Source organism: Pelophylax lessonae (genome assembly GCF_965119305.1).
Source record: "Pelophylax lessonae genome assembly, chromosome: 2".
Taxonomy (NCBI): domain Eukaryota; kingdom Metazoa; phylum Chordata; class Amphibia; order Anura; family Ranidae; genus Pelophylax; species Pelophylax lessonae.
In genome coordinates, this window is record NC_138769.1 from 656862506 (window position 1) to 656889276 (window position 26771).

Sequence of the window (26771 nt, forward strand, 5' to 3'; positions counted from 1 at the left end):
ACGATAAATTTTCCAAAGTCGACACTGAGTCCGTCTGTTCGTCTTCCCTATCTGGGAATGATTCTGGACTCGGTGCAGGCGAAGGTCTTCCTGCCGGAAGACAAGCTCAGGACTCTCCAGGAGGAAGTCAGGTCCCTCAGGGACGTTCCGCACTCGTCTCTGCGGACGTGTATGAGATGTCTGGGATTGATGGTCTCGGCCTTCGAGGCGATTCCATTCGCCCAGTTTCACACGCGGGGTCTCCAAGCGGAGATCCTGTCCAGGTGGGACGGGCGACCTCAAACTCTGGATCTTCAAATCTCATGAGTCATCGCACCAGAGGAAACCTTCTGTGGTGGCTCCAGTCCCCGTTGGTGTCCGGGGGCAAGTCGTTTCGTCCGATCTCGTGGACGGTAATCACCACAGATGCCAGCCTGTCGGGCTGGGGTGGAGTTCTGGGCGTTCTGTCCGCCCAGGGGACTTGGTCGGAGGGGGAGTCTTCCCTTCCGATCAACATTTTGGAATTGCGTGCGATAAGTCTCTGTCTTCATCGCTGGACGGACCGGCTGCAGGGCTGCCCGGTTCGGGTGCAGACGGACAATGCCACGGCGGTGGCCTACATCAACCACCAAGGGGGCACCAGGAGTGCCCGAGCGGCTCGAGAAGTGGCCGACATTCTGTCTTGGGCCGAGACTCATGTCCCGGCGATAACGGCGGTTCACATTCCGGGGGTGGAGAACTGGCAGGCGGACTATCTGAGTCGCCAGACCCTGGATCAGGGGGAATGGTCTCTCCACCCGGCTGTCTTCCAGATGTTGTGCGCGAAGTGGGGTCTTCCAGATGTGGACCCGTTCGCCTCTCGTCTCAACAACAAGGTGAAGAGGTTCGTGGCAAGGACGCGCGACCCTCGGGCAGACGCGTCGGACGCGTTAGTGGCCCCGTGGCATCAGTACAGGCTGATGTACGCGTTTCCACCGATTCAGTTGCTGTCCAGGTTCCTTCGCAGGTTACACTCGGAACGCAGCACGGTGATTCTTGTGGCACCGGACTGGCCTCGCCGTTCCTGGTACGCAGACCTCGTGAATCTGGCGGTCGACGCCCCGTGGCGTCTGCCTCTTCGAGACGATCTACTGTCTCAAGGACCGATATACCATCCTGCTTTACAGTCGCTGGCTTTGACGGCCTGGCTGTTGAGACCGAGGTCCTGAAGGAGAGGGGTCTCTCTCCAGAGGTCGTTCATACTTTAATCAAAGCGAGGAAGTCTTCCTCCGGGAAGGTTTATTACCGTACTTGGAAGGCCTATTTTGCCTGGTGTGAGTCCAGGGGGTTTTCACCCCGCACGTACTCGGTTTCCCGTGTGCTGTCTTTCCTTCAAACGGGTGTTGATCAGCGTTTGGCGCTGGCTACGATAAAGGGTCAGGTGTCTGCGCTGACCGTTCTGTTTCAACGTCCCGTGGCTTCCAACTCCTTGGTTGGCACCTTTGTTCAGGGTGTGCGGCATCTGGTCCCCCCTAGGCGGGATCCTCTGCCCCCTTGGGACTTGAATCTCGTTCTATCTGTGTTACAACGTGCTCCTTTTGAACAGATCAGGGAGATCTCGTTGTCTATGTTGTCCAAAAAGGTCGCCTTTTTGGTGGCGATCACTTCGGCTCGCAGAGTGTCGGAGCTGGCGGCTTTGTCCTGCAAGTCTCCGTACCTGGTTATTCATTTGGATAAGGTGGTCTTGCGACCTAATCCTTTGTTTCTTCCGAAACGAGTTTCGGAATTCCATCTTAATGAGGATATTGTCTTGCCTTCGTTGTGCGCGAAGCCTAAACATCCAAAGGAGGTGAGATTGCATTCTCTGGATGTTGTTCGGGCGATAAGGGTTTACCTTAAATCGACTGAGTCTTTTCGAAAGACGGACTCCTTGTTTGTTCTTCCAGAGGGTCCTCGGAAGGGCATGGCGGCTTCGGCCTCTACCATCGCCAAATGGATCAGGCAGACCATTGAACAGGCCTATGCTTTGCAGGGGAAGGTTCCCCCTGTGCCTGTGAAGGCGCACTCTACTAGATCTCTGAGTACGTCTTGGGCCTGTCGTCATGGGGCTTCTGTAGCCCAGGTGTGTAAGGCGGCGACTTGGTCGACCGTGCACACTTTCACAAAATTCTACAAAGTAGATGTTCAGGCATCGGCGGATGCTTCCTTTGGCCGCAAGGTTCTTAGTGCGGCTGTTCCCTAGGGTCCCTTGTTGGGGACTCCGGGCTGTTGGGATAAGTTTTTGTATCCCCTGGTTTTTTTGTCTTTTCCTGGGTTGTTGCTCCTGTTGAGCACTTGTTTTTTTGCTGTTGCCCAGCTGGTTTCCTTCCTTTGGTAAGGTTCCTTTCTTTGATGCGGAGACTGCGTTGCCTTTCGGCGCGGATGCGTTTCCCACCCCTCATGTTTGCACTGCTTTGGGACGTCCCCATATGTGACGAATATGAAGAGGCGGCGACTGTCGGAGGACGTAAGAGAAAACGGAATTTTTGTAAAATCTTACCTGTAAAATTCCTTTCTCTGAGTCCTCCGACAGTCGCCGCCCCCGCCCCTCTTTTGGGGTTTGGTTGTATACTCTACTGCTATTCCACTAAAACTGAGATATGGTTGCAGGAAGTAGGAGGGTATTGACTGAGGGGACCACCCCTTGAGGGTGGGATATGTTAAAAGCTTTATTGTTAACATATTCTGTTGCCTAGCTACTCCTTCGGAGCAAAGTCTAATACCCCATATGTGACGAATATGAAGAGGCGGCGACTGTCGGAGGACTCAGAGAAAGGAATTTTACAGGTAAGATTTTACAAAAATTCCGTTTTTTTTCCCAGAATTGTTGCTCTTTTTTTGTTTATAGCGCAAAAAATAAAAAACACACAGGTGATCAAATACCACCAAAAGAAAGCTCTGTTTGTGGGAAAAAAAAGACATCAATTTTATTTGGGTACAGCGTCGCACAATTGAGCAATTTTCAGTTAAAATAACACAGTGCCAAATCACAAAAAATGGCCGGGTCATTAGGAGGGAAAATCCGGTGTTCCGTGAGAAAAACCTACCTGTGAGAAATGCCTACCCTCGTCACTTCCGGTGCACCTACGTCATGCACGGAGGGTATGAAATGATCACGGCAGTGTGTGTAACGCGGTGGTTACATTAAAACAGCTGTGCTGCAATATGAGTCATCTCCGCTCCTGTCCCTGGCACTTCCCTGATCTTGGCTAATAAATATAAAAGCGGCGGCGGGTGTATGTAATGTAAATCACGGAGCCGAGAACCGCTTTTATATTTACTAGCCAAGATCAGGGAAGTGCCAGGGACAGGAGCGGAGATGACTCATATTGCAGCACAGCTGTTTTAATGTAACCGCCGCGTTACACACACTGCCGTGATCATTTCATACCCTCCGTGCATGCGCACTAGTCAGCTCCTCATCTGTTCCATTACGTATCCGGGTCTGTGAGCATGCGCACTGCTACGCTGCCCAGCTGTTCCTGACGGGAAGTGACGAGGGTAGGCATTTCTCACGGGGTAGGTAATTCTCACGGAACACCGGTCCAGAAGAGGAACTAAAAAAGGTTGATGCTGGATTAGTGTGTTGTTGAGGGAGGGATTTTTTAACACAGGGATTGGAATCTTATTTTAGCCATGTGCTTTTACATTTCAATCCTACTGGACTCAGCTAGTACTTACCTTTTTGAAAATAAAAAGCTTCTAGCTTTCTAAATTAATCCATAGTGTTCTGTGAATCCTGTGCCATGGATGTACCCTGTGTTAAAATTTTCCTTTTAAAACTATGAATTGAAAAAAAAAAAGATATGGAACATAAATATAGAATGTATAAACTTGAAATAGAATTGACCCAAAACCAATATTAGTTTTACTTTAGGAGCCTTCACAAGCAAAAACAAAGTAGGTAATGTTAATATTTTCATTGCCCAAAAAAAAAAAAAACAGCAGATTTTTTAGGTGGTTAGAGTTTTCAATTAGCATTACATTTCTGCATGTATTTTTTGAATGTTTACAGGACAAACATATATAATACATATATAGTACAGTACAGGGTCACAATAATTTTTGCCCCAGAGAAGAGTATAATCTAACATACTTGTCACTAGTCTAGGACACACACAAACCCCTTTTCTGTGCAAGTCAGTATTATCAGGTCATGTGGCCAGAAGGGGGAAGTGGTTAGGAGTCTAGGACAATTTTTCCATCATCCTCTGCACAATATCCAATATCATGATTCATCATGTCAATGATTTTATTCCTTAATTTTTTTTATATTTAACCACTTCAATACTGGGCACTTTTCCCCTTCCTGCCCAGGCCACTTTTCAGCTTTTAGCGCTGTTGCATTTTGAATGACAATTGCGCGGTCATGCAACACTGTACCTAAACCAAATTTATGTCATTTTTTTCCCCACAAATAGAGCTTTATTTTGGTGGTATTTGATCACCGCAAGTTTTTTTCTTTTTTGCTACACAAATAAAAAAATACCAAAAAGTTTGAAATAAAAAAAAAGTTTTTTTTATTTGTTATAAAATTTTGTAAATAGATGCGTTTTTTTCCCTGCACTGATGAACACTGATGAGGCCGCACTGACAGTCACTGATGGGGTGGCACTAATATGAAGCACCGATGGGCACTGATAGGCAGCACTGATGGGCACTGATATGTGGCACTGATATGCAGCACTGATGGGCACTGATATGCAGCACTGATATGCAGCATTGGTGGGCACTGATAGGTGGAACTGATGGGCGGAACTCATGGGCAGCACTGATAGGCAGCACTGGTGGGCGGCAATGATAGGCACTGGTGGGCAGCACTGATGGGGAGGGCACTGGCGGGCTCCTTGAGCCTTGATTGCCATCCCTGGTGGCCATGGGTGGGCATCTCTGGGGACACGGGTAGGCATCCCTGACGGTTCTAGTGGCAATCCCTCCAATGGTCTGCACTGGTAATCAATGCTCTGATTACCAGTACAGACCCCCCCTGTCAGGAGAGTGGCAGATCGGCTCTCTTCTACTCGTGCCTGTCAGGCACGAATTGAGGAAAGCCACACACAGCTGGTCACATGATAAAGAGCCTACGTCAGTCTCTTTACCGAGATCGGAGATGTGGTGTGTCAGAGTGACACGCCGCATTATCCTGCCGCCGTCATATGACGTCCTGTCAGGATAATGTAACCACCTTCCCGCCGTCAATTGCCTAGGCAGGGGGGAAGTGGTTAAATGTGGTGTATACAAGTTTACCTTTTTTTTTAGAATTGATTTTTGCACACACCACTTGAGAAAACATTCCCTTTTAATTTTTTTTTTTCATTAATCTAAAAGTTGGATTATAATATAATGTATGACTATTTTTTTAAATATTTATTTTCAGAATGAGCAAATGGCAGATGCTTCTAACGAGACTGTGGAAGACATTCCCAAGGTATATATCACACTAGCCAGTTGGTGGGCTGTGATCGTCTTCAGTGATTTCTCAAAATACTCCAATGGAAGGTTGCTTGTTGGGTAGCGGACATACAGTATAAGTATTGTATCGTTGTCTGTGGGATTATTTTAAGGGCTCAAGAGTGGAATAAATCCAAGCTTACATACTCTTACAGCAATGCCACAAATGGAGGAAGACTTAAGTGTTTGCATTGGTGCATGAGCACGGGGGGACTGGGGCACTTACATTTTTTATTTTTTTAATTATTTATTTCTTTACACTGTCCCTTTATTTTTATTTTTTTAATCAACTTTATTGCTCTTACAAGGGATGAATAAAATCCCTTGTGATAGCATGGGCCATGACCAGTCCACCTAATGGAGAGATTTGAGATCTATTAGACCCTAGATCGGTTTGATCAGATGCCTTACAAGTCAGTAACGCCATGCAAATAACAGTCTAAACCAGCAGCGATGTTATCCTTGTCGCTTCTGATTTCTTACATCACAGGAGGAAGGGAGGTGGGTACAGATGTACAGTACCTTCCTCCCCTCTTATTGCACCACTACACCAAGTGGCTGCATTACTGGACTCCCAGATTGTATGGGAAATCCAGTAATAGCAGCAAGGGGGCCCTGTTCTGCGCCCTGTCGTCCAATCAGGCGACCGGAGCACGCAAACCCAGGAGGAAGACTGGGTGAAGATGAAAGCCCTGTCAGTTGTGACAGCGCGCCGCTAAAGGGCTTCATTCTAAGGTCAGCATTCTATAATGTGCTAGCATTATGCCATTGTCTTGTAGGTCCCCCCCCCCCCCCCTTTGGAAGAGTAATTATTGTCCTTCCAGCTTGGAATGTTTAATATCTGTTTCCAGCAGACAGGCTCCCCCTGTGATCTCCCAAGACAGGTCTTCAGTGGCACCCCTCTTAAAGCGGAACTATACTCACCTCAGTTCCAGCGATGCAGCGTCCCTGAGCTCCCCACCTGGCTGCTGACATCTTCGGATGGCTGGCTTCCAGGTCTCAATCGCCGGGCGGGGATGACGTCACTCCCATGCATGCGAGGGAGTTTAGTCATATTTGGCATTGCATAATTTGTACAGTGAGCTGCGTGTGCCCTGTACAAGGGCGAACAGGCAGGCAAGTAACTTTAATGCAAAAGAGACAAAGCGTATCACTTCTGCAATAAAATTCCTGCCTATTCACCCATATTTAATGGGCGCTTTAAGCCCCTGAAAGGGTCTGTGGCTGCGCAGGTCCTCTCAGCAATGGCTGGGATCCTGATATGCAGGCTGGACCTTCAAAAATACAGCCAGGAAAACAGTCAGCCCTCCCTGGCTGGAAACTTCTCCTCCCGGACAAGAGCCCTGGCCTCTGGGCTCCAGACTATTTATATGCTCCCCAATCACCATCTGGACTTGCTTGTCCAGGGATTGTTTGGGACTGCATATTTATTCATGCCGCCTATCTGACTCTTCCACCCACTATATTCTGGAAAGCTCCAGAAACAGGGGAGAAAGCATCCAGTGTAGCAGTCTGCAGAACCCATAGTAGCCTATAGTAGTGAACTATTCTGCTCTGCTGATTACAGGAGAGCCAAAAACTAAATTTCTCTTGCGTCCTCCGACAGTCGCCGCCATCTTCATATTCGTCACAATGGGGTATTAGACTTTGCTCCGAAGGAGTAGCTAAGCAACAGAATATGTTAACATTAAAGCTTTTAACATATCCCACCCCCAGGGGGTGGTCCCCTCAGTCAATACCCTCCTACTTCCTGCATCCATATCTCAGTTTCAATGTCTAGCTTGTCAGGAGTAGCTGGATCTCTCTATGCTGGGGCATTTTGCCTCAGCCTTTATCTTCTTTTTTGATTTTTTGTTTGAGTTTTTTCTCTCTCTTTACTTATCTGTTCTTTTTGTCAGCATTAGTTAGTTCTTCTGATGAAGAGGATTCGTGCGGGCTGGGTCTCGGGCTGATTCCCCTGGTCTCAGGTTGTGGGTCAGTGGCTTCCCAGCCTGCCATCGAGCGTTCAGCCAGGTAACGCTCCTGGCACAGTGAACGACCCATCCCTGTTCGGTGCAGGGATGCTTGGTGAGGTGGCTACCTCACTGGACGCTGTGCGGTTTCTTAACCCCGATTTTTCTGCTTCCTGAATGCGACTCTCCCTGCCACATGTGCAGTGGCTTGTTCGCCTGTGCGGGTTCCCCACGCCATTTAGGTAAGTGTATCTGTGTGGGGACCTGTCTGTTGGGGGGGTGTCAGTCTGGGACTGTGTAACCTGCCTCTGTTCACACTATTTGGCTCCCTATCGCTCTGGCTGCATGCTGTGGGCTGCAAGGGGGGGCTGTGCTGCACTGTCTGTGTCAGACTGTGGGATGTGTGACAGGCTGTGTGCTGTGGGGCATGTTTTGTCATGTTTGGGCACAATACAGCGATCGCTGCGGCGGTCCGCCATGTTTTTTACATGCTGTAGTGTTATACTGCGGTCCTCACAGTAGTGGGGGAGCGGCGGTTTCGGCGCCAAATGGCGCCATTTTGGCTGCGCTCGCCCCGGCCGCATGTTTGCACTGCGGGCGGCCATTTTCTTGTAGCCTTCCATAGGCTTTAATAGAGCGCCCTGATTCATCACTTCCTCTTTCCTGGGTGCACCGATCGAGGCGGCAGCAGCAGCAGTGGTCTCTTCAGGTTTAATCCTCTCTTCTTCCTATATCCATTGCCTGTATTCAGTTTTATCCCTGTGGGGGTCTGCTTGTGCTAGTGTGTGTGTGTGTGCGGTGGGCTGCGCTCGCCGCGCTTGTTAAAGGGGCAGTTAACCCTTTATTCTCCAGCATATATTTTTGGGGCAATGGATTCTCAGGAAGGCAAATTTCCTGCCACCTTGGTGGGTAGCCAGGGGACTGCTGTTTCCCCCCCCCAGGGGGGGATTTGGCTGAGGTGGTGGCTAACCTTGCTGCTCAGGTGCAGATGCTTGTGGCTGCTCAGTCCACTAAAAGACCCAGAGTTTCAATGTCCTCTGATTCAGAGGGTGATGGTGATGGGGCTGCTATGGCTGGGATCTCCTTATCGGGGTCCCGTTCCTCCCTGGATCTCGTGGGGTCCGAGGTGGAGGCTGAGGTTGACGGGGTTGATAATTCTCCCCCTGGCTCGCCTGAAGAGCTTGCAATCATGGATGAATTGGTTGCTTCTATTAAACAAACACTGCGTTTGCAGGATGAACCGTGTCCTCCTGCTGCCCTGGCGGCTTATGGGACACAGAAAAGACGCAAGACATCGCAGGTCTTTCCCTGCACTGATGATTTTCAGCGCGCTGTTAAGGAACAATGGCGCAATTTACGCAAACCTTTTGCTGTGCCAAGTAGGTTCAGGCTGCGTTATCCTTTCACGCCTACCACTGATGAACGGTGGTGTGTGCCACCCCCGGTGGATCACGCGATCGCAGTTTTGAATAAATCCACTGCGATTCCTGCAGAAGATACTCCGGTGTTCCGAGATGCCACGGATAGGAGACTAGAGTCTCTTGCCCGTCATACTTATTCTGTTACGGGTTTGATGCTTAAAGCTCTGTTTGCCTCTCTTATGGCAGCCCAGGCTGTCGCGAGTTGGACGCAGGTGCTTAGGCGCGTTCTAGTGGCTGATTCGGCCTCACCGGCGACATTGGATATGGTGGATCAAATCCATCAAGGTGTCATGTATTTGTGTGATGCGGACTTGGATTTAGTGCCGTTGGCTGCACGTGTACACAGCGTGGCGGTGTTGTCTCGCCGCCTGGTTTGGTTAAAGTGTTGGTCTGTGGACCAATCTTCGCGCAAGACCCTAGCCAATCTGCCTTATGATGGATCTCGCCTTTTTGGGGAATCCTTGGATACGTTGATTAAGGGGATCACGGGCGGTAAGAGCACACTCTTACCCCATTTCCCCAAGGCTAAGGGGGCTCCTGGTAAGAAGCATACTAATTTTCGGCCTTCTCAGGGGTCCTTTCGTGCCTTTCGGTCGCACTACAAGGGCAAACCGTTCAAGGGTCACGGCTCCCAAAAGAAGCCGTGGTCTGGTAAGCAGAAGTCCGGTCAGTCCGGACCCACTGCCCATAACAATGCGGCCTGAAGGGACGCCCTCACCCAGTTCTGGGGTGGGGGGACGCTTGCTCAGTTTTCTTCAACCCTGGCTGGCCCGCGTTCGGGACCGGTGGGTCCAGGAGATCGTTCGATCTGGCTACAAGATCGAGTTTCTCTCTCGGCCGGAGAGCAGATTCTTTCCCTCAAATCTTCAACTGTCTCCAGAGCGTTTGCGGGATCTGCACCTAGCGGTGCGGGACCTGAGGGCTCAGGGAGTGGTGGTTCCGGTGCCTCATCGGGACAGATTTCGGGGGTTTTATTCAAATCTGTTCACCGTGCCCAGGAAGGAGGGCAAGGTTCGTCCAATTCTGGACTTGAAGGCTCTGAACCGCTTTGTGCGGATTCGCAAGTTCCGCATGGAATCCCTGCGGTCGGTGGTGGCTGCCCTGGTTCCGGGGGAATTCATGGCCTCCATCGATTTGAAGGATGCGTACCTTCACATCCCGATTTTCGAGGGTCACCAGAGGTACCTGCGATTCGCCATTGCGGAGGATCATTACCAATTCGTGGCGTTACCTTTTGGTCTCGCCTCGGCTCCGCGGGTTTTCACCAAGGTGCTTGCACCGGTTCTGGCTTTGTTGAGAGCCCAGGGCATCTCTGTCCTGGGGTATCTGGACGATATTCTGGTTCGGTCTGCGACCAGCCAGGGTCTGGAAAAGGACCTGTCCGTCACGATGCAAACTCTACAGGAGTTTGGTTGGACGATAAATTTTCCAAAATCGACGCTGGGTCTGTCGGTTCGTCTTCCCTACCTACGAAGGTCTTCCTGCCGGACGACAAACTCAGGACTCTTCAGGAGGAAGTCAGGTCCCTCAGGGACGTTCCACACTCGTCACTGCGGACGTGCATGAGATGTCTGGGGTTGATGGTCTCGGCCTTCGAGGCGATCCCCTTTGCCCAGTTCCACACGCGGGGTCTCCAAGCGGAGATCCTGTCCAGGTGGGACGGGCGACCGCAATCTCTGGATCTTCAGATCTCGTTGAGCCATCGCACCAAAAGGGATCTTCTGTGGTGGCTCCAGTCCCAGATGGTGTCAGGGGGCAAGTCCTTTTTCGTCCTCTCTCGTGGACAGTGATCACCACGGATGCCAGCCTGTCGGGCTGGGGTGGTGTTCTGGGCGTTCTGTCCGCCCAGGGAACTTGGTCGGAGGGGGAGTCCTCCCTTCCGATCAACATTCTGGAATTGCGGGCGATCAATCTCTGCCTTCGTCGTTGGACGGACCGGCTGCAGGGCTGTCCGGTTCGGGTGCAGACGGACAATGCCACGGCGGTGGCCTACATCAACCACCAAGGGGGCACCAGGAGTGCCCGAGCGGCTCGGGAAGTAGCCGACATTCTATCTTGGGCCGAGACTCACGTCCCGGCGATAACGGCAGTTCACATTCCGGGGGTGGAAAACTGGCAGGCGGACTATCTGAGTCGCCAGACACTGGATCAGGGGGAATGGTCTCTCCATCCGGCTGTCTTCCAGATGTTGTGCGCGAAGTGGGGTCTTCCAGATGTGGACCTGTTCGCGTCTCGTCTGAACAACAAGATGAAAACGTTCGTGGCAAGGACGCGCGACCCTCGGGCAGACGCGTCGGATGCGTTGGTGGCCCCGTGGCATCAGTACCGACTGATGTATGCGTTTCAACCGATTCAGTTGCTGTCCAGGTTCCTTCGCAGGTTGAACTCGGAACGCAGCACGGTGATTCTTGTGGCACCGGACTGGCCTTGCCGGTCCTGGTACGCGGACCTCGTGAATCTGGCGGTCGACGCCCCGTGGCGTCTGCCTCTTCGAGACGATCTCCTGTCTCAAGGGCCGATATTCCATCCTGCTTTACAGTCGCTGGCTTTGACGGCCTGGCTGTTGAGACTGAGGTCCTGATGGATAGGGATCTTTCCCCTGAGGTCATTCACACTTTGATCAACGCGAGGAAGCCTTCCTCGGGGAAGGTCTATTACCGTACTTGGAAGGCCTATTTTGCCTGGTGTGAGTCCAGGGGGTTTTCACCTCGCACGTACTCGGTTTCTCGAGTGTTGTCCTTCCTTCAAACGGGTGTCGACCAGCGTTTGGCGCTGGCTACGGTCAAGGGTCAGGTGTCTGCGCTGGCCGTTCTTTTTCAACGTCCTGTGGCTTCTAACCCCTTGGTTGGCACTTTTGTTCAGGGGGTGCGACATCTGGTCCCTCCTAGGAGGGAACCTCTGCCTCCTTGGGATTTGAATCTCGTTCTCTCCGTGTTACAACGTGCTCCTTTTGGACAGATCAGGGAGATCTCGTTGTCTATGTTGTCCAAAAAGGTCGCCTTTTTGGTGGCGATCACTTCGGCTCGTAGAGTGTCGGAGCTGGCGGCTTTGTCCTGCAAGTCTCCGTATCTGGTTATTCACTTGGATAAGGTGGTCTTGCGACCTAACCCTTCTTTTCTTCCGAAGCGAGTTTTGGAATTTCATCTCAATGAGGATATTGTTTTGCCTTCGCTTTGCGCGAAGCCTACGCATCCGAAGGAGGTGAGGTTGCACTCCTTGGATGTTGTTCGGGCGATAAGGGTTTACCTTAAATCGACTGAGTCTTTTCGCAAGACGGACTCTTTGTTTGTTCTTCCGGAAGGTCCTCGGAACGGCATGGCGGCGTCGGCTTCTACCATCGCCAAATGGATCAGACAGACCATTGAACAGGCATATGCTTTGCAGGGAAAAGTTCCCCCTATGCCTGTGAAGGCGCACTCTACTAGATCTCTGAGTACGTCTTGGGCGTGTCGTCATGGGGCTTCTGTGGCCCAGGTGTGTAAGGCAGCGACCTGGTCGACCGTGCACACTTTCACAAAATTCTATAAAGTGGATGTTCAGGCATCGGCAGATGCTTCCTTTGGCCGCAAGGTTCTTAGTGCGGCAGTTCCTTAGGGTCCCTTGTTTTGGACCCCTGGCTGTTTTGGGATACGTGTTTTATCCCTGGGTTATTTGCTTTTCCTGGGTTGTTGCTCCTGTTGAGCAAGTTTTTTTCATGTTGCCCAGCTGGTTTCCTTCCTTTGGTAAGGTTCCTTTCTTTGATGTGGAGACTGCGTTGCCTTACGGCGCGGCTGTGTTTCCCACCCCTCATGTTTGCACTGCTTTGGGACGTCCCCATTGTGACGAATATGAAGATGGCGGCGACTGTTGGAGGACGTAAGAAAAAACGGAATTTTTGTAAAATCTTACCTGTAAAATTCCTTTCTCTGAGTCCTCCGACAGTCGCCGCCCCCGCCCCTCTTTTGGGGTTTGGTTATATACTCTACTGCTATTCCACTGAAACTGAGATATGGATGCAGGAAGTAGGAGGGTATTGACTGAGGGGACCACCCCCTGGGGGTGGGATATGTTAAAAGCTTTAATGTTAACATATTCTGTTGCCTAGCTACTCCTTCGGAGCAAAGTCTAATACCCCATTGTGACGAATATGAAGATGGCGGCGACTGTCGGAGGACTCAGAGAAAGGAATTTTACAGGTAAGATTTTACAAAAATTCCGTTTTGCAAAAAAAAAAAATTGAAAACCTACCAACCTAGCAGGAAGGTGATATGTACATATAATGCAATTTCTCCAAACAGCCCCAAATCATCCCATCAATGTAACTGTAAACCACTGGTGCAATTACTACTGTAGCCATAGCTCCTAGCCATCCCTGATTTTTAGGGACTGTACCTCTTTTGTAACAATGTCCTTCTGTCCCTCTTTGCTCCTCATTTGTCCCTCATTTTGGTCTGATGTATAAATGGTAATTTTGCACTATGTATTTATCAAACATGTTTTACAGTTCAAAACCTTTCATCAGATTTTGAATTTTTGTATATTCAAATTTCAAAATCCAGCGGATATTACTGGTAAAAAAACACTTTAACCAATCATTTTTTGTGCATTTATTCTTCATGTATTGGGGGTGTGGCAGGGTGTGTCCTTTCCTACATACTTTTTACTAATAATGTCCTTTGTTCCCATCTCAGAAAGGAGGTATGCTGTAGTTCCCTAAAATGTACATTTTTTTTTTTTTTTTTAAATAACAGCATATACAGGTCCCTCTCAAAAAATTTGCATATTGTTAAAAAGTTCATTATTTTCTGTAATGTACTGATAAACATTAGACTTTTTATATATCTTCGATTCAATACACACAACTGAAGTAGTGCAAGCCTTTTATTGTTTTAATATTGATGATTTTGGCATACAGCTCATGAAAAACCAAAATTCCTATCTAAAAAAATTAGCATATCATGAAAAGGTTCTCTAAACGAGCTATTAACCTAATCATCTGAATCAACTAATTAACTCTAAACACCTGCAAAAGATTCCTGAGGCTTTTAAAAACTCCCAGCCTGGTTCATTACTCAAAACCACATTCATGGGTAAGACTGCCGACCTGACTGCTGTCCAGAAGGCCATCATTGACACCCTCAAGCAAGAGGGTAAGACGCAGAAAGAAATTTCTGAATGAATAGGCTGTTCCCAGAGTGCTGTATCAAGGCACCTCAGTGGGAAGTCTGTGGAAAGGAAAAAGTGTGGCAGAAAACGCTGCACAACGAGAAGAGGTGACCGGACCCTGAGGAAGATTGTGGGGAAGGACTGATTCCAGACCTTGGGGGACCTGCGGAAGCAGTGGACTGAGTCTGGAGTAGAAACATCTAGAGCCACCGTGTACAGGCATGTGCAGGAAATGGGCTACAGGTGCCGCATTCCCAAGGTCAAGCCTCTTTTGAACCTGAAACAGCGGCAGAAGCACCTGACATAGGCTACAGAGAAGCAGCACTGGACTGTTGCTCAGTGGTCCAAAGTACTTTTTTCGGATGAAAGCTAATTTTGCATGTCATTCGGAAATCAAGGTGCCAGAGTCTGGAGGAAGACTGGGGAGAGGGAAATGCCAAAATGCCTGAAGTCCAGTGTCAAGTACCCACAGTCAGTGATGGTCTGGGGTGCCATGTCAGCTGCTGGTGTTGGTCCACTGTGTTTTATCAAGGGCAGGGTCAATGCAGCTAGCTATCAGGAGATTTTGGAGCACTTCATGCTTCCACCTGCTGAAAAGCTTTATGGAGATGAAGATTTCATTTTTCAGCACGACCTGGCACCTACTCACAGTGCCAAAACCACTGGTAAATGATTTACTGACCATGGTATTACTGTGCTCAATTGGCCTGCCAACTCTCCTGACCTGAACCCCATAGAGAATCTGTGGGATGTTGTGAAGAGAAAGTTGAGAGACGCAAGACCCAACACTCTGGATGAGCTCAAGGCCGCTATCGAAGCATCCTGGGCCTCCATAACACCTCAGCAGTGCCACAGGCTGATTGCCTCCATGCCACGCCGCATTGAAGCAGTCATTTCTGCAAAAGGATTCCCGACCAAGTATTGAGTGCATAACTGAACATAATTATTTGAAGGTTGACTTTTTTTGTATTAAAAACACTTTTTTTTTATTGGTCGGGTGAAATATGCTAATTTTTTGAGATAGGAATTTTGGTTTTTCATGAGCTGTATGCCAAAATCATCAATATTAAAACAATAAAAGGCTTGCACTACTTCAGTTGTGTGTAATGAATCTAAAATATATGAAAGTCTAATGTTTATCAGTACATTACAGAAAATAATGAACTTTATCACAATATGCTAATTTTTTGAGAGGGACCTGTATGTATAAACTGTTAACGTGTTTTGTGTGTGGGTTGTAACCTACACTTATATTTTTTTACAGGATCAACATACTGGTACATATGCGAGATCAGACGGAAGTATTCTCAAGACCTTATTAGATTCTTCAGTGTCAACACAGACTCCAGGCCAGCCTGCATGCTCCACTGCTGTACATGATGCCACAAGTGTTTCACAACTTCCTAGACATTCGCCAGGAGTACATAATGCTTCATCTCGACAATTTAACATTACAAACAAAGTACAAAATACAGATAGTCTCCGAGGTACTATATTTCATCAAGCAAATGTTGCTAACGGCAGTAAATGGTTAGCTTCCGTTAGTAGTGAAACATCTGTGTTAACATCTGCAGATCATGCTGATGGTGAAAACCATGCAAGAGCAAAACGTAAGGACATATGCAATGGTCAAGATAAGTTAGTGTCCTCTAGTGCGGTCTATCCTAATCCTGCAAAACCTTTAGTTGGCCAGCCTTTGAGCTTCAGCAGTACAAACAAGGCATTGGATACACAGCAGCTTATGAAGTCAACAAATAATATATCAAGCAAGCAGCATAATAAAGATACCAACAATAAGGATGTAGTGCTGGCAAGTTTAGTAAAGACACTAAAGAAACGTGAAGAGAAACATTTTTCTAGGCATGCCCCCAGCAAAACTTTAGGCCCTGCTAATATTGACATACTGTTAGAAACTGAACCTCTGGGCTCTTCAAGTGTTAGCAAGACATCAAATGAACAGCCTATGAACCTTCAATCTACTAGCAGGTCATCAGAGGACCAGTGTAAGCAATCCCCAGGTTTTAGTGGGTCATCAGGTGAACAGTCCACAAGGAATGTCCTTACCACAAAAGCTTTGGTGCACTCCGTAAACTCTCATGATTCGGCTGTTCCTGTAGACCAGACAGCAACAGTCCTCAACAGACAAAGTCAATCAGTAGCTCATCTCTCAGCCATTACTACTGAAACATATTTATTGATTGGACAGCCTTCATGCTCTTCCCTTGTCAGTAATAAATGCACAGAAGTGTCAGCCAGCTGCCCTAGAGAAATGGAGGCCGTCATTGTAAAGGAATCGTTGACAAAAGAAGCACCTACTTCCAAGGAAGAAGCCCTACCAACATCCCCTGGTATCAAAGTATCAGAAGTACAGAATGAAACTTTTCATCCCAGTCCACTGCACATAAAAGCATTTTCAGATCAGCTGAAGAGAGGTGGGTCTTGTATAAAAGTCTACAACTTTTTTTTTCTTTAGGTCTGGACAAAAGATAAAAAAAGATTCTGTACATTTCTGCAGTGCATTAACATTTCCTAAAAAATTGTCTCTTTAAAAAACACAAATACTTAAAGCGGAGTTCCACCCAAATTTTCTTTTTTTAGATTAAAATACCCCTAGAACAGCCAGGGCTAGTGCATTTAAGCAAATATAGCCTCTGAACTGTCCCCTGTTTAGGTTACCTGCAGGATGAAATACTTACCTTGTAAATTTCTTGTCCAGCGCTGCCATCTGCAGTGTGTGCAGCTGAAGCTGCAGTGTCCCTCTTTGTGTCCCTTTTCCTGGATTTTGGAGTCCCAGAATGCCATGCCTCGTCACTTCCAGCGCAGGCGCGTCATCCCACAGATGGTTCTGCGCATGCCCAGAAGATGTTCTCATTCATTCAGCAGGGAATGATGTGCCTGCACCAGAAGTGACGAGGGACACCGATGCAGGCGCATTGACTCCTGGGATTGATTACACTTATCTCCCAGGAGTCAATGCAAAGCAGGAAATGACGCCGGGGGCCGCGGCCGCATAAGGAGGGAGTGGTAGGAAGGTAAGTAAATTCTCATTAAAAATAAGGTAAGTGAAACCAAAAAAAAAAAATAATTATCCAATTCATTTTACAATGTGCTAATGCTACTGATGGTGTAAAGTTCAAAAATAGGGTGGAATTCCGCTTTAAAAATACCCATTGATCCATTGATCTGCAATAAATCCAATGTGCTCTTAACTCACTGTAATACGTTTACAATGCTCTGACATACAAGACCTCTGCTGTACTGAACTTCCAACAGTGTTATCAGCCCTGCTCAGTTCTTGTGCTAAAAACACCTTCCCCTCTCCTTCTCACCATAATGTAAGCTGGTGTTTTTCTATAGTTGAGGGAACAACGAATAATCCCGCTAAGATTTTCAGTGCAGCAGAGTGAACATGGAAGTTAGGAGCGTACTGGGTCTCTGGCAGATTTTTTTTTGAAGATACTGTTCTACTGAACTGTGCTGAAACTTCGACTTTAATACTCAGATTAACTCAGAAGATCCAGGACTGTAAGACATTTGACTCCTGACACTCTGTTTAGCTCAAAAGTCCAATGAACAGCTCCCTCCAGCCCTTCACTGACTGACGTAGCTCCTTGTAACTGCTTGTGCTGCTGCAACTCTTAACACTTCACACTGTACACTTAACTCTTCAGGGCCCAACCCCTGGCGCCCCCTTTACACTTTAGGGTCCACTCACTAGGCACCCCCTCTAACACTTCAGGGTCCTCTCACTAGGCACCCCCCTTGACACTAGCTGGCTCATGGATCCATCTACACTTCAGGCAGACCCTCAGGGGCAATTCGCAGTACTCACAAACTTGGCATGCTTTCCTGGAACTGAACCCCTCTATCTCCACTGGTCCTCGGCACACCGGATCCTCTCTGCAGCTCCGCTCTCTCTCTGGACTCTCAGGCAACCACCCGAGACACCCGATCCTTCTGACAGGAGGAGAGACAGCCGTACTCTCCCTCCTGGGACTCTGCTTCCCGCCAAAGACGCTGAATCATGCGTTCCCCTCAAACTTATACGCACTCCCAGAATCCTCTGGGGCAGAATCTGCCCTTTGGGGTAGATACAGGCCTGAATGAACCACTGATTGGGTTTCCTCCACTGCCCAATGAGAATCCTCTCATGGAGCTAGTGAGGAGACTCCCCTCTCAGCACCCACACCTGGGAGACATTACAGCCCAGCTGAAAATCTTGGCCCTGCTGTTAGGCAGCCAAGACCCACTATGCTTTTACCTAGCACCTACCTTGTAGGGTGCTACACTTGTAAGATACCAAATAAAGGAATAAAAAAAAAAAACTGGGAAATGTGCATTTGTTGCAGAGATGTATTAAATATGTTTTTATTTATTTTGCATTGACATATGCTTTAAAGTAGAATCAAAGGCAAAACCCGTCTCCACCACTTTAAGCTCCCTGGCGGTCTGATTATGTCAGGATTTTTGTGCTAAAAGCAGTACATTGTTTTGCATTAAAATCTGTTTTATATTTTAGTCCTGTAATTCTTAGGAATAACTCAATTAAATCTGTCCAAACAAGAGTCTAGTAGACATCCCCGGTATGATAAAGTTTGAATCACAAAATCATAAAATTATAATAATACATTTTATTCAATAATATAATCAAACCAAAAACACTGAAATATGTACAAACAAGGGGTGCGATATTACTAGTCACTGTAATAAAGGTTTAGTAAACATCTCAGGTATGAAATATTTTGAAACCTGGGACTGCACAAAGTCTGACGTCACAATCGAGACAATAGTATCTGGTTTCTTTTCTTATTTTCTTTCCACTGTCATCTCTTTTCGAGCAACAAACCACGCACATCCTTGTAGGTGCCGACTTTTTCTCAGTTGGTGGGATGTAGTCCATGAAGTGACGACTAGTCAGGCAATCCGGGTTGACAACGCCAACATCATGACGTCTAGATCTGTTCACAGCCATTGATGGTGTTTGGTGACTCTGAAAGATTTGTTCGGCAACTTTCCAAATAAAGTCTGCATGAATCAAAGGCTTGTCACTCGTAGAATGTATGCATTCCACAAGCATTGCTCAAGAAGATGTCTGAAGATCTTTTTATAGTATTTTTTTTGCTGCTTCCTCATAGCTGTGTAGAATGTCATTGCTTGGTCGGCTCTGTCGACACCTCCCATGGCGTTGTTGTAGTCTATCACTACTTGTGGCTTCATGATTTCTTTCCCACCTTTTGTGCGTACCATAACAGTGGAGGTGTTATGCACTGTACTCATTAGGCACACATCTTTCTTGTCCCGCCATTGCAGTGCCATCATTTTGCCTATCTGCAGGCAACCATTTCTCCTGTCTTCAGCTTCTTTTTGCCAAACATTGGCGGCATGTCGCGCCGGTTAGCCCTTACTGTTCCATAAGCAACAGTTTTGTTGTGCAGTAGAACCTCATAAAGTTCAGGAGACGTATAAAAGTTGTCCGTTGTTACACAATAGCCCTGATTTAGCAATGGCTCAATCAGTGAGAGAACAGAAGATGTTGCCATTCCATAATAACTGTATTTTTCATCAAATCTTGTTCCTTTTCCAGTGTATATCACTGATTTCCAAATGTAGCCAGTTGAGGATTCACATAGCATGTAGGATTTTATGCCAAATCGTGCCCTCTTTGAGGCAATGTATTGCACCCAGCTGAGCCTTCGCTTGTAGGCCTTTAGACTTTCATCTATGCTGATGTCTCTTTCTGGCACATAGCTCCATTGGAAATTCTGAATAATCATTTGATATACTTCCCAATTTTTTTTTTAGTTTTGGTGCAGGATGGGTAGTTTCATCAAATTCTTCATTATTTTCAAAGTGCAGATATTTCATTATGAGGGAAAATCTGTATTATGACATGACCGTGCCAAAGAATGGAGTGGCGAATATTGAATTGGTTGTCCAATACCACTTCTGCAGGGTTTTTCCCACCACTCCCTGAAGAATAATTAGGCCCGGAAATTTCCAAAGGTCATCTTTGGTCACTGGTTTCCACTTTCTGCATCTTGCAAACCTCTGATGCGTAGCGCATTGTTGGTCTTGGTAAAAAAATTTTCAATAACCTCATTGGTCAAAAATAATTGGAGGAGTGCCAAGGGGTTGTCATGGTCAATATCCACTTTTATACCAGGTGCTCCTGTAAATGGGAATCTTGGGTGCTCTGCCTGATCCGTACCACAGTTAATAGCGCACCAAGTCCGCACATCGCTGAGCTCAGTCGCAGAATCGTCGCTGTCGTCATTTCCGTACCAGATGACAAATTCTCCTATGAATCGCTATCGCTCAGTTCTTCAAGTAACTCCGTTTCACTGCCGCTGTTTTCCAGGTCTTCTAAAAGCGCTTTTGTGCAAAAAGATCGCTTTTTGGATGCCATGGTCGTTCTCAATTTTCCAGGCACAAAGAACTGAAAAATCACTGGCAGGACACTGGGAAAGTCAGTAGGTGAATTTCTGAGGTAAATGACTTGATACAAAGTAATCCATTAGGATTACAGCTTTGTATCAAGTCATTTATTTTATTTACACTTTTGAATTTGCCACCGGTTCAACCCCCCTGCGTCGCAACGCTCACAGGGGAACGAACCAGAAGGCAAGTGCTGGCTTCTGCGAGCACAGAGCAGGAAGAGACTGTGAGGATGGCCCGGAGGACAGAGGGGGATCACGGCGGGGGAACGCAGGGAAGGGGAGTGTGCTTTTGGGGTAATCCCGAGTGTGGCTCGGGGTTACCGCTTTTGGTACACTGTATAAACCCAGAGCCACACTCGGGAATACCGCTAGGGGGGTTAAAGTAACCCCTGCTTTTCTTTTTATTTTTTTTTCAATCTGTATCCTATTGGGAGATTTCCCCTCACTTCCTGTCCCAAACTCAACTGGGTGGGCTGTCACCAACTAGTGCCCTTAATTGAAAGTTTTCCCTCTACTTGTGTTCTGATTCCAACTCAAAATTTTAGATTTTCTTTACCTTTCGGTTATAACGGTAAATGAGGCAAATAGAGACGGTGGATCTCCCTAACAGGGAAGCAAGGCAGTATTAAATATCTGACTGACAGGGGTTCTAATTCCTCTCTGCTATATCCAAAACTAAAAAATTAGTTTTTCCTTTAGTTATACTTAAAATAGAGGTTGGATGTTTACTGGATGAATGGTTGGATGATTAACCTGCCAAAGCATAACTTATCCAGGTTGCATATTGACAGACAAGCTTGCACCTCATGACTGATGACTGGTGTATTTATTGTCTTGTAACTATTGGAATTTTGTGCTACCCTCTTCCCTTCCTTTATTTTATTGTGGCTGTGTTTATTATTTGTGTGCATTTGCTATGTGTGTTACTCATTTTGGTATTTGCATCTTCATTTATTTTAGGAGTTTTTTGTAAGAATTTCCAAAACATTATTGTACAGGTATGTATCCTAATACTGAGGTATGTACTGTATATATAATTTTGCTTACTTTTAAAGTGGATAATACAGTATGTGCATAAATCATGTGTTTCCCAAACTTTGTTCATTTGTAAAACACCATAAACTTTGAGTGTTACCGTAATATTAAAAATGACCACCTGTACTGCCAGCATTAAGTTAGGTCTTAACGCCTCCTAATGTTTATCGGAGCGTGTAGAGGCTGTTTTACCATGCACCCTCTGTTATCTTTAACTGATACTATACGAGTTTTGTCTAAAAAGTTTGGTAAATGGTCTGATATCTCAATGGCAAAATGGGCCATCAAGAAGTGACACCTAGCATGGAATACACGTGTCTATCAGGGTCAATTGTGGACAGTCGAACATAGTCAGTGTGAGAGGTAGGGTCACAGTGCAATACCGTGTTTCCCCGAAAATAAGCCCGGGTCTTATATTAATTTTGGCACCAAAAGACACAGTAGGGCTTATTTTCGGGGTAGGCCTTAACTGTAATGTTCTGTCCCTCTCTGCCCTCCCTGCCTGCCAGAAATCCTGTGTAAACCTAGTTTAGTGTATATAAAATCCTAGGATGCACTTTATTAGTGTTTTATATATATACTGTCCAGTGAGTGTTTTTGTAATACAATTGTGTGAAATACGGTACCTTCATTACATCGCTGCTCTGTGCTAAGCTAATCTCCTGCTCTCTCCTGTCTTTCTCCTCTCATAGCTGACAGAGGGGGATCTCAGCCCCTCCTCTCTGCAGTGTACACAGAAGAGTCGGGTAGATTAGATTAGAATAGGTTTATCTGATCTGCCGCTCTGCTGTCCTCTTTTTCCCTGGCTGACAGCTGGGGGTTACGGAAGCGCCGATGTACCGAAGGTATTTCCCACAATTCTAATTGAACAACCAGCGCTTCTGTGTACACTGTAGAGGGGAGAGGCTGAGATCCCCCTCTGACAGCTATGAGAGGAGAAAGACAGCTGGGAATCAGCTGAGAGCAGAGCGGCGATGTAAGGAAGGTATTTCACAGTATTATATTACAAAAACACACTGGACATTATTTAAAACGCTAATAAAGTGCATCCTAGGATTTTTCATATGCTAAAATAGGGCATATTTTCGGGGTAGGGCTTATATTGCAGCCCTCCCCGAAAATAACACTAGGTCTTACTTTCAGGGAAACACGGTAGAGCAATGAGTAAACATCAAGTTCTGCTACAAATTGGGGAAAACAGTGACAGAGACGCATGAAATGTTTGTGCAAGTGTATGGGACGGAAGCCTTGAGCAGAAAATGTGTTTGACTGTTTCAAACGCTTTCACGACCGGAAGGAAACTACTGAGGATGAGCCACATTTGGGTCGGCCATCGACAAGCAGAACCCGAAACATGATCGAGCGAGTGCGACAAATGCTGGCACGAGATTGGCAAATTACTCTGGTTGATAGAGGAGAAATTGGGCTTTAGCAAGGACACAGTGCACACCATTGTCCGCAAAGATTTGGGTAAGCAGAAGATCTGTTCCTGGTTTGTGCTGCACAAGCTGACAGACGAACAGCAAAATGGCTGGAAACCTCTGAAGATTTCATTACCATGTGTGACCAGGATCCATCCTTTCTGCGAACCATAGTCACAGGGGATGAGACCTGGTGCTACTAGTTCAATCACAGGGGATGAGACCTAGTGCTACCAGTTCAATCTGGAATCCAAGCGGCAATCAATGGAATGGTGTTCAAAGTCTTCCCCATGACCCAAAAAGAGTCACCTGCAAAAGTCCAAGGTCAATTCAATGTGGATCGCCTTCTTCGACAATGATGGCATCATCCATAAGGTAATCCATAAATGTTTGACAGCGATTCTGCGATCGATTCATAAAGAGGCCTTTGCGGACAGTTTCCAGAAGCTTTATGAGCATTGACAAAAGTGTGTTGTGAAAGATGGTAATTATTTTGAAGACCATTAAAGGTAATTTGTTTGTATCTTCTGTTTTTGTTTTTCTGATACCATTCACCAAACCTTTTAGACACACTTCGTACAGTATATCAGTGCAACAATCTTTGAGGGCCCATTTTTAGCCATCTGCTGCAGTGCGTTATTGTGCGTTACTCATGCATCACTGTGAGTTGTGTTAAAGGAGAAGTTCACTTTTTGCAACATGTTACATGTTCCACTCGTATTTGTTAGTGGTAATTGATCTGATAGCTACGAAATCATTCGCAAAATACTTAAGTGCTAAAGTTATAATGTGAATATATGTCTTTATTTTAAAGTTTCCAAGCACTCCAAAATCTGTGGTGGCATCATTGAGCAAATTACAAAGCAAAGAGGGTAAGTAAAAACGAGTGGAAAAAGACGCTCAAAATGTGTCTATTTCCAGCTTGATTCGGAACCAGATAGGATTCACCCTAATGAATTGCAAATTTCAAGTGTGGTTTCAGTGATGGTGTGCATAGGACAGTCCTATAATGGAAGAAAGGGAAATTGTTATGACCAGTGCTATCAATAATGGGCACCAAAGAATCCTCCTTCCCCCTAATCCATTGTTGTCATTGTTTTTCTTGCTTTATTAGGCCTCATGCACACTGGATGTTATAAAAAAAAAAAGCCAGTAACATTAGCTGTAAAACGCTGTAGAATGAGCATTTCAGCGGTTTTTAGCAAAACTATACTTCCATAAAAGCTTACGGCTCAAAGACGCTGATAAACAGCATTTTTTTAACGGTTTTCAGCTTTTATCAGCTTTAGAGAGTTTTTACACCTGAAAAACTCATCTAATAACCTACTAGTTCTAGGGGTTTTTTTTCCAGCCAGAAAACGCCCCTGCCAAAAAACTGTTGATAACAGCCTATTTGTGCATGGACACATAGGATAACATGCTAAGGAGTTTACTGGCTGCAGAAAAAAAACATCTGACACCAAAACAGCAGCTGTAAAAAATGTCCAGTGTGCATGAGGCCTTAATGTGGTGCTCTCATGTTTTTTGACACCATTACAACCCCCAGACACTATGTGAGATGGCTCATCAAATTCTGAACTTTGTTCCACCTGGTACACCACTCCTGCCCGCTTGTTTCTTTCCAGTTCTTCTTGCCCAGATCTATATGATAGACCAGTATTTTTTCTTTCTGGCTGAAACTGCAAAGGTGATAAAGCCTGCAGGTTTCCAGTTGAGACAGTTTGAAGAAATGGCCTGAATTGGTACTTTCGGTTCGCTTGCTGTGCTGCTGGCATTTGTTTTTGTACCACCATCACCTTCTCGCATTATGCAAGGATGGAGGACTGAAGCCCTCAGGCCCATACTCATTCACCCTTATTTTTTACAGACATCTAGACATTCAATGCATTGCTTTTATCGGATCTCAGAAATATACAGTACACTTTTCTTTTAACCCATGAAAAACAACAAACCCTGGAACACAGCTAAGCATGCGTCACACATAATATCTTGTCCCCACAGACCTCAAGTACATTATTTATAGTGTAATCATAAGCACAAAAATAGATGTGCAAAGCAGGTGCTACATACAGTAGAATGGTAGCTTGCATCAGCAGACCTCAGGTTCAGGATTTAAATAGTGTAATCATAAGTACTGGAATCAATTAGTATAAATACACACATTGGTTGAAAAATGTTAATTTTGATTTAAAGCGGAAGTAAAGGCAAAATCTAACTAACTCTAAGCCTACTCTCAGCCACATTCTAAGCCTAATCTATCTAGCCCTGTAAAGAAAAAATCATTATACTTACCTGCTCTGTAGCTGCTCCGGTCTGGTCTCCAGCGGCACCCTCTGTGTGCAGGAGACCGCCAACAATGGCTGGGAAGTAACGTCACCCATAGACCTACTATGGCACGTCTGTTGTCGGCTGCCTCTCCTGCACACACCTACACTTTGAAGCCACCGCTGACAGCTCAGCGTGGGACCGGGCCAGAGCTGCTACAGATCAGGTAAGTATAGAGATTTTTTTTTCTTTACAGGGCTAGATTGATTAGGTTTAGAATGTGGCTGAGAGTAAGTTTAGCATTGGCATCCTTTAACACTGAGGAGTTTTTCAAGCGCTTTTGTGTTAAAAAAAAAAGTGCCTAAAAAGCTCAAGAAAAATGCCTCCCTTTAAAATCATTGAATGTTTTCACACTGAGGCAGGGCACTTTTGTTGTAGAAAACAAAATCCTGCTTGGAGCATCCCTGGAGCATGTTTGGGGAGGTAAAAAAAAGTGCACCAAAAGCACTCCTCTCCATTGGGAACTGCCACACCCCCACAAAGCATTTTTGGTGCAGTTTTTAAGTCACATGTCCTTTAACCGGTTGCCGACCGCCGCACGACTATTTACTGCGGGGGTCAGCCCCGGCCAGGCAAAGTGACGTAGATCTACGTCGCTTGCCTGTCACTTCCTTGTGAGCCAATAGCGGGCGAGCGCGCGCCCGCCGCGGCTCGTTCACAATGAAGTCAGTGCGTGTGACCGGCGGACCCGATGTCCGCCGGTCACTCGCCGATCGTCGGTGCAGAGGGAGAAAGTCAGGCGGCTGATGTAAACAAGCCGCCTGTCATTCTCCCCTGTGTAGAAACAGTGATCACACGGTTCTACTATGTAGGACCGTTGATCACTGTTCCTACACTAGTAGCCACAGCCAATCACAGTTAGAATCACGCCCCTAGGGACACACTTAACCCCTCCCTCCCCAATAAAGTTAACCCCTTCCCTGCCAGTGTCATTTTGCAGTAACAGTGCATATGTATAGCACTGATTACTGCAGTAATGTCACTGGTAACCCCAAAAGTGTCAAAAATGTCAGTCAAGGGTCCGATCTGTCCGCCGCAATGTCGCAGTACCGCAAAAAAATCGCAGATCGCCGCCATTACGCGTTAAAAAAAAACACCAAAAATGACAAAAATCTTTCCCTTTGTTAGTAAACGCGATAACTTTTGCGCAAACCAATCAAAATACGCTTTTTGCCATTTTTTTTACCAAACATATGTAGCAGAAAACAAATTGGCCAAAAATGTTGGTTTTTACATTTTTTTTGGGGGGAATTTCATATAAAAAAAATGTGAAAAATATTGTTATTTTTGCAAAATTTACGCTCTTTTTTTGTTTATAGTGCAAAAAGTAAAAATCGCACAGGTGATCAAATACCACCAAAAGAAAGCTCTGTTTGTGGGAAAAAAGGACGTCAAATTCGTTTAGGTACAGCATTGCACGACCGCACAATTGTCCGTTAAAGTCACACAGTAAAAAATCGCAAAAAAACCCCTGTTCAGGAAGGGGGTAAAATCTTCCGGGGCTTAAGTGGTTAAAAACCACACCAAAAGCTCTCCATTCACACACAGGTGTTTTACTGGCAGTTTTGAAGTGAAGCGGTGTGAAAG

General features: G+C 46.4%; 1 protein-coding gene across 1 annotated transcript in view; it reads left to right on the forward strand.

Annotated features, from left to right (window-relative positions):
• LOC309548229 (uncharacterized protein) overlaps positions 1 to 26771 on the forward strand; it is a 287045-nt gene that overhangs the window by 178616 nt on the left and 81658 nt on the right. The window contains exons 16-18 of the mRNA XM_082248181.1: positions 5375 to 5425; positions 15231 to 16427; positions 23668 to 23731. Coding sequence (XP_082104307.1) covers positions 5375 to 5425; positions 15231 to 16427; positions 23668 to 23731 — 1312 coding nt within the window. The remainder of the gene's footprint in view (positions 1 to 5374; positions 5426 to 15230; positions 16428 to 23667; positions 23732 to 26771) is intronic.